Source organism: Mytilus edulis, chromosome 12 (genome assembly GCF_963676685.1).
Source record: "Mytilus edulis chromosome 12, xbMytEdul2.2, whole genome shotgun sequence".
Classification (NCBI taxonomy): domain Eukaryota; kingdom Metazoa; phylum Mollusca; class Bivalvia; order Mytilida; family Mytilidae; genus Mytilus; species Mytilus edulis.
Window position 1 is genome coordinate 45616486 of NC_092355.1, and position 17313 is coordinate 45633798.

Genomic DNA, 17313 nt, shown 5'->3' on the forward strand with positions numbered 1-17313 from the left:
CTTGCTACAGAAAGCCAAGATAGCAACAGCCATGAGACAGTAATTACATTTCTTTCCATCCTGAAATCATATTGATATTTATAATTAGTGCTGTGGAAACATGCCTTATCCCATATGACTGCATTTTAAAATACTGTACATGTACCTAGAAAATGACCTAGAATAGCAAATAGTATTAGATACAACAAACTCTGGCAATATTTCCCAGTAAGTGAAAATATAGAATAATTTTGGCAGTTTTCAGTTTAATTTTTAGCTTGCTAGTGTATTAGAGAACTTTGCTGATGTTTCCGTCATAGAATTGCTTGTTATCAAGTGCTAATCTGATTGTTATCACATGTGATGAAATCAGTCATTGATGATCAGGGGAAATAAACATCTATTTCAAGACCTTATTTCATCTGGAGAACTACTTTCACATGTTGAATAGCTTTCAATGTAAAGAGATGACATCATAAAAACATATGCAATACATGTTAATATTGCACATCTGGTGAAATAGAGAATTTTCAAAAGATATATTCAGATTTTAAAAAAATGTAAAAGCTATGGCTGACTCTTGACGCTTTTGAAGTCAACAAGCTAAATGCACATTATATCTATAGATTACAACATGGCAATTATTTGCTGTTGATGCAATTGCATAGGCATTTAATAGGGTACAAATGGTGTTCAAAATTGTATTTCTTAAAGAATGAAACTAGAAAATTTGAGAGGCAGTTCCTTTTTACTTACTAAGAAATCTCATGTATTTATGATAAAAATTAATACCATTAGCCCATCCAGTCATGCAGCAGCCTTCAAAAGACTCACACCCACCTGATTTTGGCTTCCTTTTAAGTTTTTTCGATTTTGAACTGTAAAAGGCCAATTAAGTTGTCAAATATTTATAAACACACATCTGAGTTTATGGACCATGAATTGCATGTTTGAACTCCCTGCTTTCAAGACAGTTTAGCTGGGGCAGTTCTAAAAATAGTATAGAGGGTTGTACAGGCCATCAAAGAATGGTGGTTACCATCATGACTATAGGCAAGATTTGGGGTGAAGGGGTTAAAGACAAGAATGATTGAAAAAATAGTTTTAGCTACCATTCACAGCATTATAAAAACCTTCCATTAATTAAAGAATATTTTGAAAATTTAGACAATGACTGAGGATAATTTTATATTACTCTAAATATCAGAACAACAATGTTAATCTGAAAAATGGCAGAAGCAAATATATAGAGTGGGGTGCTCATTTTCGCCACATCTTTCCATGTTTTCTACAGTTTATGTTCAGGTCTAAATGTTTTTGAAGTATACTGATATTTCTATATGAAGATAGCTTCAAATGCAAAATATACTTAAGCTTGAAAACCGGTTTGTTTTAAGAAAATCATCTGAAAAGTTAGATTAAAGGGTGTTTGAAATTTCCGGATGTTTTGTCAATGGGGGACACATATTCGCCGTTTTTACACATCTATTTAAAACCAAATAACCGCAGCTTTTAACAATTTTTATCAAATCAATTGCATTATAGATAAATAGCAGACATTTCAAAGGTATAAAGAATTCAAAATTAGGGCATTCAGTCAAATATTTACTTAGAAATACTTCTTTGAAATCGTGTTTCTTATTCAGGAAATTGTCCGAAAATCGTTGTCCGTTTTTCGGTCATTTTCGGTAGGAGCCGCAATTTTGTCTCAGTTTAAAAAAATATTATATTTGTTATAAAAATATAATTTACGGGTACATTTCTTCCATTTCAGCCATCCTTTGAAGTTTTTACACCTCAAAATCCTTAAACGGCGAAATTGTGTCCCCGGCGAAAATGAGCACCCCACTCTATAGATATTATATAAAAAAAGGCATTTATTTGAGAATAATATAATTTTGAGAAATCTTGATATCATTTGAATCAAGCATGCATTCCATCTACATGTACATCAACATTCCTGTTAGCTTGAACCTTTAATAATCAGAGTCATTGTATTAAGAAATTATTACCTCTAAATAACAGTGTTTTAATTGTTAGTTGACTTCTAATGATATAACATATATATAGTGACAAAAAATACTAGTAATTGTCATCATAAAATTTAAACTAATGAATAAAAATGTTTAATTGTTCATAAAGGTATAAATGTGTTTTTTTCTTGACACACTGTTCTACGTGGTTCCTGTTACACATAGTAGAATTGGACAATTGATTCCATTATATACTATATGGGGTTTTTTTAAAAGCTGATGAGGTCTCATTTTTTTCTTTCTGAAAAGCCATTACACATGTATGTATTTATAAGATGAAACTTTGATTATGAATATAATGATAGAGTGTGTCTGTTAAGGTAATGATTGAATTGTGCTTTATTGTTTCTAGCATCATTCAGAGATTAATTTGACTGTTGCAAAATTTATTTTCTAGCAGATCGATTATAAAATAAATCGATTGTTTGTGACCATCTATAACTGTTTATGAATTCTTTTTACTAAATCCATTGGATGTGTACTGATTGATGTTTTAGTTAGGAAAGATGATTTATTTATTAGTTGTAAATGGTTTTGAGCTAGATTTTAGTACTGTGAGTACTTCTTATTTGGTACTTTGTGTCTTTAGCCTTCTTTTTGGAACACTTGTTGTATATATTTTCTTGTTCCAATGTAGGAGTTTGTTCACAGCTTGATAATGCTGAGTTGTAGCTAACCCATCTGCCATGCAGCCGCATCATGTTTGAAATTTGACATTATATACTAACTGTACAGTGAAATTTTTCATCAAATTTTACTTTTTTTTCTATATATATATATATATATACATATGAAAGTAAAGGATTTTATATTTGGTACGCAACTTGATAATATCATTTGTAGGCAATTTTTACATCTGTTGTACTTGTGCAGCCACTTCCTGTTTGCAGTTTGAAATTTTATGACACTCATTGCACATGGAAAATTGTTAAAGTTTTCTTGGCTTACAATGATGTAAATGTCTTATATATATATAATGGTATTTAAAAACTGTTTATGTATAATTTTACTTGTAGAAGTTATTTGGTAGATATACATACAGTTACAGATATAGTGTTATTATTTCATTCATTGAACATTTTCAGTCATTAGAATTGATATTTTATATGATACTTTCATGATGCATTGCAAATTTCACATGTATTTTATATCCCCCTCTTTTCCATTGAACATCTATACAACACTGTAAAACGAAATAGGCTGCATTCATTTAATCAAAATGAGGAAACAATTTGTTGTACTATTTAGGTTAAAGTTTATTAGACCATACAATTTAACTTGACCTCTTCCAAACATTAGTCTACATACCAGACATAAAGACGTTTACACAATCCTTTGTATCTATAAACACACAAGTCAATACCCTCGGCCTATCACAAGAGTTCACTTGGTGGTAAAAAGATGATGTTATTTTGTTTCAGAAGAAAAGAGTCACAGTGGCTGAATAAAGAATTTAATCAGGAGTGTACAATGATCCAATCTAAATTGTTTACTGTCTGAAGAACAGGATAGTTTACCCTGTGGGGTAAGTTGTTTTAGATTACGTCAATATATTGTATATTTATTCTACATTTAACTATACAACAAATATTTAAATTATCAGGAGTGTAAAGAAAAGAAATTTGTGTATTTCTTATTTTTTATTTCCTTTTTCTCTTGAAGAACTGGAATATTAACATATTTTTTAGATAATGTAAGAATGTTATAAGCTTTGTTAGTTTCATAGCTTATTATAACCAGACATGATTTGAACATTTTTATGAGTGAAATCATTTCATTTTTGCCAGTTTAAAGTTTGCATTTTGTACATTTTCTTATTGTTGTGTATTTTTGTGGAGAAAATATGGATGTAACTTAAGCATGTTAAGAAAACTGAACTTTTTATCTAAATAAACAAAAACCAATAATCAGCTGATGATGATTATAGTCTGCTACTATGCACTTTTAGTTACAAAACATAATATTTAGTATTTAGTTTGAACTTTTACATATTTATATAGCATAAAATGATTTTTTTGTAAAGATAAATTTCAACATAAACAGACCCATATTCAAAACTGATTAAGCAAACTATATTGACACAAGGCCTTCATTTGTATCAGGTACATGTATGTATAAAAGACATACACTTAGTACTGTCAACACTTGATATATTAAAATGTAATAAGTATTTACCCTCTACTATAAAGGCCAATACAGTACTCATCTTGACTTGTTAGTAATTGTAATATGTTGGTGTTGAACGGTGCCATTCACTTCTTTGTTCGTTTGGCTGACATAAATTATCACAAAATTGTACTCTAATTTTGGAATGTTGAATCTGAATTGATATTTGCACAGGTAATTTCATTTTATTTTGGAATTTTGTGAATTGGTCAGAAAGAAAAGAATTAACACTGTTTTTTAGTTATGATCATTGAGGGGGCTGGCGGGTATAAATCCAATTTTTTTTCTAATATAGGATTTCGCTATTTTTATGGCCCCACCACTAAGTGGTCGGTTTTACCCTTGTCCTTCATTCCGAAATTCTGTCATTCCGTCATTCCGCAACAAACCATTATACAGAGTTTTTTTTTCAAAACTGCTTCAGATATTGGGCTGATCTATGGAATGTAAGTCTCCATGATGAGTTATAGATGAAGTTTAAGTTTCATTCCTCTCCTCTAATTTTTGCCAAAATTAAGGGCTTTGGACTTTGATAAATTGTTGAAAATCACAGTTATACAGAGCTTTTTTTCTAAATGCTTTCAGATATTGGGCTGATTTTTGTTATGTGAGCTAACCGTGATGGGTTACAGATCTAGTTTAAGTTTCGTTCTGCTCCGCTAATTTTTGCCAACATTAAGGGTTTACAACTTTGAAAATTGTTGAAAATGACAGTTTAATAATACGGACATTTTTCTATATGCATCCAGATTTTGAGCTGATTTTTTTATATGTCAGACTACCATCATGTTTGTGTCCACATGAGTTATTGAAATTGCAGATTTTTCAATTTTTGCAGACGGGGACATTCGTGTCACTTTGACACATCTAGTTTTTTTATAAATTAACTTTATTATATACTTAATAGAAAAATGAAATAAAAAAATGGGGTCACCCTTCATTTAAGCTTACAATCTGCCTCTCAAAGAAGCATACATTTTTGTTAATGTCCTTTTTTTTCTGTTGAACTAATAGGAGAAATTGAGGTAATATCGAAAATAAAAGAACAAAATTACAGAAATCGCTTAAATTTTACAATTATTTAGTTAATGTACAGCTTATTTGAAAACAATAATAAAAATATAGGTCACAGATGAGTTTAAAAAATATATTTCAATTTTATTGCCAAAAAATGGCATTTTTGCACCAAAGGGAGATAATTTGAGGCTTTTTCAATGATATAAACATTTTAAAAGTCATATGGGGCCAAAATAAATCGATTTTTTTGGTTGATTTTTGTACCATATCATAAAGTAATGACATGATAACTAATAGTGTAATAAATAAAATTTGAAATGAAAAAACAAATGTTTGATTTTTCACTGAAATTTTTATATCCACCAGCCTCCTTAACAGGGTTTGTCCAAATTAAAAAATCTAATTAGTTTGTGTAGTACATTGCAAGTTCACTAAGCCAACCCCTCTCCATATATGATAAATGCTTAACGATTACAAGTATCACTCCAAAAATTGTCTTGATCAACTATGATTTACTTTGTGATTTACATCATTTTTTGGAAACCACTTGAGGTAGATTAATGATACATTTGTAGTTGGTATTTTGTATTTGTTGTATTAGCATTGGCAGATTTTATTTTCCTGAAAATTATTTGGCTCTTCCCTCTCAGTAATGGTCAATTGACTGTGAAAATTTTGCATAGTTTACAAATTTGTGATTATGTCAGTTTTAGTTGAACCAAAAAAGCTAAGTGAATGATATTTTGTAAGCTGTTGTATTAGCATTGGCATTTCTTATTTCAATAGAGGTTGTTTAGCCCTGCAACTTCAGTCATGCTTTATTGACTTTGAATGTTCTGCTTAGTTTACATGCCAGAGTATTTTCATTTTAATTTCAATCAGAATTACACTAAGGAGAAACATATCTATGTTTCAACAGTTTTTAACTTTTGCTGTTATGAAGTTGTGGTACTCGATGGAATGGAAAATCATGTTTTTGTATTTTCCATTAAAAATCTTGAGAACAATTAAATCAATCATTTTGAAATTTCTTATGTTGTTTCTAAATGACAAAGTGGAAGTCAAGTTTGATTTTGACAAGTATCAAATTAAATTTTACAGAGAAAACTAGGACTTTTAAATTACAGAACACTAACCTATAGTTGTTTACATCTCTGTACTATGGTCCCTGGTGGATAGTTGTCTCATTGGCAATCATACCACATCTCATTTTATATAGACATTTCATCATTAATTAGCTAAATCACAAGAGTTGTCATTTAAATTAAACAAATTAAAAGATTAAATGAGAGAGAGTTTTCCTGTACAAAATAGAGAGAAAGCATGAAAGTGTATTTATACACAAAAAAAAAGATGTTGTGTGATTGCTAATGAGACAACTCTCCACAAGAGACTAAAATAACACAGAAATTAACAACTATAGGTCACCGTACGGCCTTCAACAATGAGCGAAGCCCATACCGCATTATCAGCTGTAAAAGGCCCTGAAATTACAATGTAAAACAATTCAAACGCGAAAACTAACGGCCTAATTTATGTCTAGTTTGTTTCTGTTTGGTATAATTTTATGAGGGGCCAATACAAAGATTAATAGCTTCTATGTCAAAAATGGTCCTTTTTCAAATTACCATTTTTATTGAATTTTAAAAATATTAGCAAAGGGAAATAATTCTCATTTAGGAAAACTGTTGTGCCTGACTATAGGAAGCAAATGACATGTGCTTGGTGTATTTTGTTGGATATGATAGTTTTTGAAATTTGAAGTGCAGTGTCAATACCTACAGCCTGTTCTACTTATAAATTGTCTTCTTTGTCTAAGAGTTATAATAGGAAACAAAGTATATATTTGATCTGTTTACATTGATTTACTTTTCTTGATAACAGAGTTATAGAAGAAAAGATATTCATTTTATCAATAGTACAACTCGGATTGCATGTCTCATTCAATGTGCAGGTCTTTAAATATACAAGAGAAGTTGTATAAAAACTTTTATTCATTCAGCATGAAATTCAATAATGATTCATAAAGGATGGAAGATGTTCGTGGTGTACTTTTGTGTTTTCATTATCCCTAGTCGATGGAACAAAACATATTATTTTAGTTATTTGCCTATTTATGTTTATCCTTAGATGTTGTTTATCCCTTTGCTGGTTCTTAGAATGTACATTTAAGCGTTGCATAACACTTTCTAGACAGTGTATTTTGTATAGATAGTGTTGTGCGCGGCACAGTACATTCTATTGAAAATGTGACATCTTCTTTGTAATAGAAAGTGTTGTGCGCAGCACATTATAATACAGATTAAACATGGAATTCATTAAAAATTTTAAACACAAGAAATTAGGCAAATTCCATAATTAAAAATAATTCTAAGTTCAAATAATAGCCTGTTATTTGTTGATTTTTTAGATGTCAGTTTCCTTGTTCATTTGATGTATAATTTGTTATAATGGTGACATGAAGAAATCGGATTATCTTACATATAGATTTACTGCTTATAAAAAATGGACAAGAAGTTTTAAATGTCTCATTAAATTATGAAAGAAATGATAAGTGTTTTCCTTTTTTGTTTTTTTCTATGAAAATGAGAAGATGTGGTAGTATTTCAATTGAGACAGCCTCCACCTAATGAAGTAGAAGTTAAACAACTAAAGTTCACTGTATCCACTTCAACAATGAGCAAAACCCATTCAGCATAGCAAGCTATGGAAGGCCCCCTAAAGGACAATTAAAAAAAAAATCAATTGAGAAAACAGTCTGATTTAGGTACAAAACAATAAACAAAAACTAATATGATATGCATCAACAAATGACAACCACTGAATTTCAGGCTCCTTACTAGGGACAGGCACATACAAAAAGCCAGGGTTTAACATATTTGTGGGAATGCCAACTTTCCTCCTTTTTCTGGGACAGTTGAGTTACATCACAAGATTTGAAAAAAACTATAAAAAATCAGTTGAAAAGATAAATACAAAGCAACTAATATGAAAATCACTTATCTAAGACTTAAATATCAATCAGTGCTCATAGAACTTCTAATGGATTTAGTGTAAAGACATTATTAACAATCAATGAAAAATATAAACTTGTGCAATATCAAAATATATGTACAAAAAAATGTACATGTATCAACAGTTTGTATGATCTGGATGTACATATATGCAAAGCTATTATATTTAATTTGGTTTTAATTTATTGATAGCAAAATCAAATATTTATATCAATAAAAACAATAATCAAAGATAAAAATATTGAACTGGTAACCTTTATGAAAAAGTTTATATAAGGGATCAATAGTTTTCATAAATCGTGTCTATATTTATCAGCTTTGTGAACAACATCCCTGTAAAAATTAGGATGTGCTTTCCAGTTTGTAATAGTTTTCTACAGCAACAGCCATGATTTCCAAGTTAAATCTTTAACCAATTTGTATATAGCTAAATAATCCACTTTTGGTCCATAATAAAATTGAGAATGGAAATGGGGAATGTGTCAAAGAGACAACAACCCGACCAACTAAAAAACAACAGCAGAGGGTCACCAACAGGTCTTCAATGTAGCGAGAAATTCCCACACCCAGAGGCGTCCTTCAGCTGGCCCCTAAACAAATATATACTAGTCCAGTGATAATGAACGCCATACTAATTTCCAAATTGTACACAAGAAACTAAAATTAAAATAATACAAGACTAACAAAGGCCAGAGGCTCCTGACTTGGGACAGGCGCAAAAATGCGACGGGGTTAAACATGTTTGTGAGATCTCAACCCTCCCCCTATACCTCTAACCAATGTAGAAAAGTAAACGTAACAATACGCACATTAAAATTCAGTACAAGAGAAGTCCGAGTCTGATGTCAGAAGATGTAACCAAAGAAAATAAACAAAATGACAATAATACATAAATAACAACAGACTACTAGCAGTTAACTGACATGCCAGCTCCAGACTTCAACTGACTGAAAGATTATGATTTCATCATATGAACATCAGGCACAATCCTTCCCGTTAGGGGTTTACTAGTTAAAGTTTTTTCATAAATAAGTTCAGCTTCTTTTGATATTGATTCAGGTATTAGATTGAAAGATGTTTTATATTTATAGATACAAGTTGAAATTATCTTTTTTTACAATGATAACCTTAAAATATTTGATTCAAAGCGAAATAAATATTAATTTCAGCCCCCAGAAATGAAAATAACACAAATAAATTTTGAATGTCTTTAACCTGGGAACAGTATATTTTATAATGTTCCTGCTTTAACTAGACTAAATAGTTTCTTTTTTCTTTGGAGTGAAACAAAAATATCAGTTCAAAAGAATATTATAAAGTAGCTCTGAATTAATTAGATTAAGTTGTAAGTAAGAGGAATATATATAGAAGTATCTGACGTAACTTAAGGGAGTTTACATAATGAGGACATCCTGGCGTTATTCCTCAAAGTTCGCTGGAGTGGAGATGTAAGGTAAATAAATTAGATTTTTCATTGTCAGAAACATAGCAACTCAAATAATCACTTGGCACACCCTGTCAGTATTTCATTATATAATTTTACCAAACTTGATAGTATTGCAGAAAGGGCAAGATCATTTAGATCAGCAGCTAGAGCATTCTTCTAGAATTTTTTTATATGTTCCCAAAATATAGTTTTTACACATTTATCATCCTTTTTTCAAAAAACTATTGTCAAAAGTATTATAATTGACACTCACAGTGCTTAATTGTTATTTACACTACAAGAGGTGAACAATTCTCCAGTATATTTTACGTGGAATTTGACTAAATAAAATATTTAAATACTTTTAGAAAAGGAATTTAATTATTTAAATTTACAAAGCATTATCTATGTGTTTTAACTAGATTATTTGAGATATATATATATGTCCTATTATAAATCTGTGTTTAAATTTGTGAATATATTTATTACTTATTACTAATTTCAGATGTAAAATTTGATAAGGTCAAATGAGGTGTAAAATGGAGATAACATTGATCATCTTTATGGGAACCTCCTTGTAGCACTTGGAAATACCATTTTGTATTCACAGGGTATAACATTTTTGAGATGCTGAAAATGATAATTGCCATGACTTTTTGTTTTTCACAATTGCTCCATTAAAAGTGATACAGAAATTATTAAGGTCATTTTACCCCTATGTAAATTAAAACCACTTCAAAAGAATATGCAGGTATTTAATCAACAATAATCAAAATATCTTACACTTTATAATAGCAAATGTGTATAGAATATCATAATTTCTATCTAAGAAACACATAATAAGTTAAGGTACAATGTTACTACAATTTTGGGAATGAATGAACTCCACTTTGTTTAAAACTATTCACTGTCTACATAATCATGATAATGTTTACCTATAAATGTACTGAAGAAGTATTTTAAAAGTTGGGTTTATAGTACATATAGGTTACAATGAGGGTTATAAGTTGAGTTGAGACCACACAGATGTCATACCATTCACATCACAAATCATACATTTGACAACTGTGCATCAACTGCAATCTGTATATCTTGTCATTTATTATATTTAGATAAAATTCCCAGACAGGCCAAATATAATTGTATATTTTCACTTCATTACCATTACAAAAACAAGTTTTTACTTTTAACATCAGTCTTTGTGTTACTTGGGAATGATTAAAAAAACCAAGCAGAGATAGTGACAAAATCAGCTGGTTCATGTAAACATGAACATTCTTTGTATAACATAGATTTTAAGATTACTTTTCTTTTTTTTGATGTGTTTTGTTTTGTGCTAAGATTTTGATGAAAGTTGATACATAGATCATTGCTATTTCAAATTTATTCCCGATGTCAATTCTTGTCTGTTGGCCAATATTGTTGGAATGGCTTCCAAAATAAATTTAAAAAAAATAGTGCTAGGATTTTAACGAAATTTGATATTTACATAAACATATCCTGAATTATTTCCTGGTGTCAAAATTATGACAATTGATACCCCTTGAACATTTTTTACTCTTTGTTTAGATAATGTAAACAACTAAGAAAATCAACATTCTTAGTGGTTCATTTCTTACCAGTGTTTAGGTTTATATCATACATATATAAGGGTAGAAAATAATTAAATGTGTTTTGTTTTTACAACATTACTCAGGATAAACATCCAAAATCCACCAGAAAATCAGTAAGCTTAACAAGAAATAAGGAGATGTGGTATGATTACCAATGAGAAAACTAGCCACATATGTTCAAATGAAGTGTATGTATGTCCACCATGTTTGTTTGTATAGTTTTCTATTGCAATTGACTATGTACTTAAGATCCGGAATATCCAGAATGTTTTATAGGAATTGCAAGGAAAAAAAATCTGTGAAACTATTTTTTTCTGTTTGAAAGTTGAGTAAACAATTAAGTAATATTAAAACTAAAAAAAATAAATTATCTCAAAATATGTCATTCATGAAGGTAACTTTTCATTGAATATTTCAATAGTGCATATCAGCAATTGACTTTATGTCAAAGGTTTTTTGAAAAAAAATACTAGTTTCTGTATCGTATTCCCTTAATGATGATAAATATTTCAAAGGTTAACAACCGCAATATCTTTTATGATGTTTTGTAAGTCATTACTGATATCAAAAGCTTTTTTATGTTATGAAATGTAAATACTATTTAATGAAATTTTTATCTACAATTACATCAGCAAATTCTCATATGATTTCATAATCTGTGCTGATAGATAATTTCTGTGGTAGTTATGGCTTAGAAATGAAAATAATATGGAAAACCCATATTGGTTTGTGCACTCACATATACTTTCCTCATTGCAGATATTGAAGGTTTATATCACTAATATCTCCAATGGGTGCAGATCAAATATTTTTTGTGGGAGTAATGCCTTTGAAAGTCAATATTGTCTGTGCAATCGCACATTTATTTCTTAATTCATGATTATTGGAGGTTGTGAAATTTGTGTAAAAAGTTCACCAAATATATTATAACAATATCTTAAATGAGCTTAAAAATCTGTGTCTATCTATGACTTTTATGATAATTTTCCACTTAGAAATGTAAGGTTAGAAAAGTTCCAGTATAGCACTAGGAACTTGGTTATTCTGTAGTAATCTTGCTAGTACAACTTCTTGGTACATTTTAACTATTTTATTAAGTTTTTCACTTGTCTGTCTGTCTGTCTTTCTGTCCATACTGAATACATCCACACTTCTGAAGGTCTGTAAGTCCTGAAATAGATTTCTGTTCATTAAATTATGTTTGCCTCACCAAAACATTCTGAATCTTATAGGCAAAACACAAAACACAGATCAAGTTTGAATTTGGGTGGCGCACTTTTACAGTAGACAATAGAAGAATGATAAAGTTCATAAAACAGGACACAAAAATAAAACATTAGATGCTCTGAATAGGATGGAACAAATGTTTTGCAAATAATGTATTCATTTTTAAACAGCCTGTAAATAATGTCATTGAATTTCAGGACTGTATCAAAGCACCCAGACAAAGCTGCTGAACAAATCTAAAGATCATTTAACTTTAAATGGAATTTCTTTTGATGTGTGATTTATAAATGCAATTGCATAGACGATGATAACACAACCATGAGATAATATGAATCATTAACAGGCCAAGCAAAATTTGTACTCACCATAACCTAATGGAGATTAGTTAATTTTTTCAAAAACCTTGTATTTTCAGAACAAAAAAATGTAAATAGCAAGCAAATATATGTAGCATTATTTACTCCTAAATACAAATGTTGATAGCAGCATATATATATTACTGCTATTTCTTACTGTTTGAATGAATACTGCTATTTTGTTTGTGTGATATTACATCAAGGAATTATAAATGATTATAATGTAGTTATAATGAAGCAGCTTGTCAGTTTATATTTATGCCCAAAGTGAGATGAATATTCTATATGAAGTTTAGAACAGTTTAGAACATAATATTATTGTCTCCTCTTTTGTAGCTATAGGACTAGCATTTTGAAGTAGAGAATTGACCTTCTTAAACATTTAAAATTTGTAAATGGATACAATATGATGTAATATATTTAACCTCTTAGTACAGCTAGAACTGGTCTTGCATAAAAAACTTGGGTAAGTAGTTTTTGTCATCGATTTTTGTGAATTATTGCTTTGATAGCTTTTTGCTAAGGATGGATGGAAACCTTGTTCATTTAATATTGATATGTACTAGACCATCATACTGAGCAGGACTTTTAACAATCTTGTCAAAAAGGTTTTACAGCCTGAAAAAAAGCCATCTAACCAGTAGCCATTATTCTAACTACAATATTTGCTCTAACTCCTTAATCAAATTGTTCACCCAACACCCATACACATGAAGCACACTTTATTCTGTTTCTTAACCCTCTTGCTGCCGACCGTTTTTCAAGGTTGCATTTCATATGCCGGAAAATACGACAGAACAACGTCTGTGACGTAACATGCCAAACAACGACGTCATTCGATATATGACGCCACGACATAATGACCAATACATTTGGGACCCACTGGAGAAAACATAACTCTGTTTTATCTTTGGTATTTTAATTGAAAGAGATACAGCATTGATGAGAAGCTTGCATAAATTTATCCATGGACATATGTTTCCCTCCGGCACTGCCGGTTTGGACATATGTGTCCCTCCGGCAGCAAGAGGGTTAAATATAAACAAAAAGACAAAACATTTCAGGAAAAAATGTAATTTGGGTAAGCTATATATAAATACAAAATTGCTCTTTCTAAACTCTAATTATGTAAAGGTATGTGTTTAATTATGTTATTTTTAACAGTAATAATTCTAGTTCTGTATTTTTTTTGGTAGTTAAAAAGGACTGACAATATAAGTTACATACATCCATGTTTTGACTGATTGTATAATTATAATTGATACATTATTTTGACAGTAAGTGTCAATATTTTGACAGCTTATCAGATGTATTGCAAGTTTTATTATTAAGTAATTTAACAGATATGTGTACTGATATATTAAAGTAGAAAGTGTATTCACCTTTGTAGCACTGACTACTCACCAGGTACTTTACAATCAGTGAGAGATGACTGTCAACAAATTGCTAATCAGTTATCCTTAATCAGATTAAGCTGTTTTCAAATATTAGCTAGTTTCATTCCTACTGAAAACCAAGAAACCTTGTGATAATTATCCCAAGTTCCTTTCACTTATCCTCAATTTTACAGTACTATCTATATAAAAATATGATATTGAAGAATATATTTCACAATTCATTGCTTAGTGGTATGTTTTGGTGTTTTGGTGTGTTTTTCTAAAACTGTAAGCAATAGGACAACTATATTTGTTGTATCCAAGGATTGTAAAGTCTGGCAAGTATCATCTGACATTGACCTCATTTTCATTAGTGAAATGGTAAATGTTAAGTTTTCATGGTCAAGTGTGTTTCTTTGATACTATAAGCAATAAGTCAACTATATTTTATGCATATATTGATTGTAAGGCGAACATGCATGTATGTCTGGCATGGTTCATATGACCTTTACCTCATTTTCATGGTTCATTGGTCAATATTAAGTTCTTGGTTAAGTCAGTTTCATAGAAACTATAAACAATAGGTCAACTGTATTTGATGTTTTAAAAGATTTTAAGGTGTACATGTATTTTTCGTTTTGGTTTATCTGACCTTTACCTCATTTTCTTGGATCATGTAATGTTTATGTGATACTTGTAGTAAAGCTCTCAACATAAAATCAATTGTGGGCAAAGAAGGTGAGACATTTCACTGTGTGTACTCTTGTTATTATTTTATAAAAACTATTGATACATCACAATGACTCCAATAAAGAGGACATTATGATATGAACCACAAAGCACACAAAAACAGAATCTCAACACGAGCAACTTAACAACAGCAATCATATCAGCACCAACATATGTAATTAAAGAGATATGCTCTTAAAGATACATGTATTACTGTAACTTCATTTTTTATAAATGTGTAAAACAGACACATGTATAAATGTGTAAAACAGACACATGTATAACACCAAAGCAGAAACGTTCATGTTATTTTAAAAAATCAATGAAGAGTTATGAACAGTAGAATTACATTGTGAGAAATACCTGACCAAGTAATTAATTTGTCTATTTGAGGTATAAGATAGGGAAGATGAAAGGATTTAAGTGCTTTCTAATATATGAAATGTGCGTATTGACACTGATATGTTCATGCATTGCCCAGCGTTCTCAATACAAGGAGGATATCTATAACAGACGTTCAAACAAGAAGAAGAAAAATGATAAACCAAACATTATTGTCATTATTACTGATGATCAGGATGAACTTTTAGGTATGTATTTTATTTTCTTTATATTTAAATGAAAAAAGTATGGAATTTAAGGTAGATACTAGCTACCACACAACATAAACTAGAACTTAAAGGAATGGCAAAGAAACAGTAGCAAGTGCAAGATATGTTTAGTTTCTACTTATTTTTTAGTTGCAGTCTGATGGTTAACTCTTTAATTTATTATTTTTTTCCAAATCAGGAATAAATATTTCATGTAAAGGAGATTGCTGAAGTAAATATCAAAATTGTTGTCAATATGGATTGCCGATGTCAGTTATTTATTTTTTTCAAAGCTTTAGTCACATTTGATTGATCCTTGTTATAAGCAATCACAAACATGTCAGACTGAAAAATGGTCTCAAAGACTAAAAATTAAAAGCAAATAGGTTTTACCTTTATCTCATTAACCATTAATTATAGATAGATTATAGAAGTATTATCTTGAAAACAGCTTTACATTCAATATTTTTTCAAAACCTCTTGCTCTATGGATGATTCTGAATGGTGTTATTTTCTTTATAGGTTCTCAGTATGTAGAGTTATACCATAATGTTGATAATTTCTTTTTAGGTTCTATGCATGTAATGCCAAAGACATTAAAATGGATGAGAGATCAGGGAGTTCATTTCAACAATTCATTTGTCAGCACACCAATGTGTTGTCCTTCTCGTAGTTCTTTTTTAACTGGGATGTACACACATAATCATCATGTATATACAAACAATGACAATTGCTCTTCGCCATATTGGCAGGCCAACCATGAGTCGAGGAGTTTTGCTACATATTTAAGCAATGCAGGTTATCGTACAGGTAAGTGTTGTCTATTTGTATCGTTTTTTGAGATTACATGAACTGCATTGTGTAGATGTCATTATGTTAACTCAATTTGCAACAGTACCACTACATTTTACATTGTCCATACTAAAATACAACACATTTAAGTTTGGCTGAACCATACAATAAGTGATTTCATGTAAACAGTAAGAGTAAAACTGACAAAGGTAAAATAATCAGCAGGCCAAACTTCATAGAATTAAAAAACCCTATTTTGAGTTATTGCCCCTGAAATGTCAATGTTTAAATTAGATTTTGTTATATAAGTAAAAAGAAATATCAAAAACTGAATTTGTAAACAAGATGAAAAATGTATCCTCTTGTAAATTGAAGAAAAGTTGTCCCATTGGAATCATTCATTTATTATATCAAACTTTTTTTATTTTGTAGGTTACTTTGGTAAATATTTAAATGAATATAATGGCACATACATACCAGCTGGCTGGAGAGAATGGTTAGGACTTGTCAAAAATTCTCGCTTTTATAATTATACAGTTAATTTTAATGGACAGAAGATGAAACATGACGATAATTATTATCAGGATTACTTTACTGATTTGATTGCTAATGATAGTGTGACATTCCTCAAAAGAAGCAAACAGTATTTTCCTAAAAGGTATTTCATTATCCTTCTCTTACTTCAACACAGAAAAGATAATGCTTTGTCACAAAAACTAGTTATCATCTGATGTGTCCAATCTATCCAGAATCACATAAGTGAACAATTGATCACATGACACAAATCAGAGCAAGGTTGATCCTTCCATCAGAAAATAAGATTTTTGGTTTGTGGGAAAATTTATTCAAATTATTTTTTTATCCTTTAAATTTTCCTGATATTGAATTTAAATTGGGATATGTGTGATTTTAGGCACTAGATATCTTGAAAATACAGTATGATAAACCATAGAAAAGATATATTCTTTGTTATCGGTGTAGGCAATAGGGAGTGC

At 29.9% G+C, this 17313-nt stretch overlaps 1 protein-coding gene across 4 annotated transcripts in view; it reads left to right on the top strand.

Annotated features, from left to right (window-relative positions):
• Positions 1–17313, top strand: part of LOC139498613 (extracellular sulfatase Sulf-1-like) — a 57104-nt gene that overhangs the window by 4498 nt on the left and 35293 nt on the right. For 2 of the 4 annotated variants that reach the window (XM_071287085.1, XM_071287087.1), the window contains exons 2-6: positions 3434–3537; positions 13168–13297; positions 15330–15526; positions 16097–16336; positions 16751–16976. In XM_071287085.1, coding sequence (XP_071143186.1) covers positions 15346–15526; positions 16097–16336; positions 16751–16976 — 647 coding nt within the window. In that variant the 5' untranslated portion in view covers positions 3434–3537; positions 13168–13297; positions 15330–15345. The remainder of the gene's footprint in view (positions 1–3433; positions 3538–13167; positions 13298–15329; positions 15527–16096; positions 16337–16750; positions 16977–17313) is intronic. The other 2 variants (XM_071287084.1, XM_071287086.1) reach the window with 1 other exon arrangement.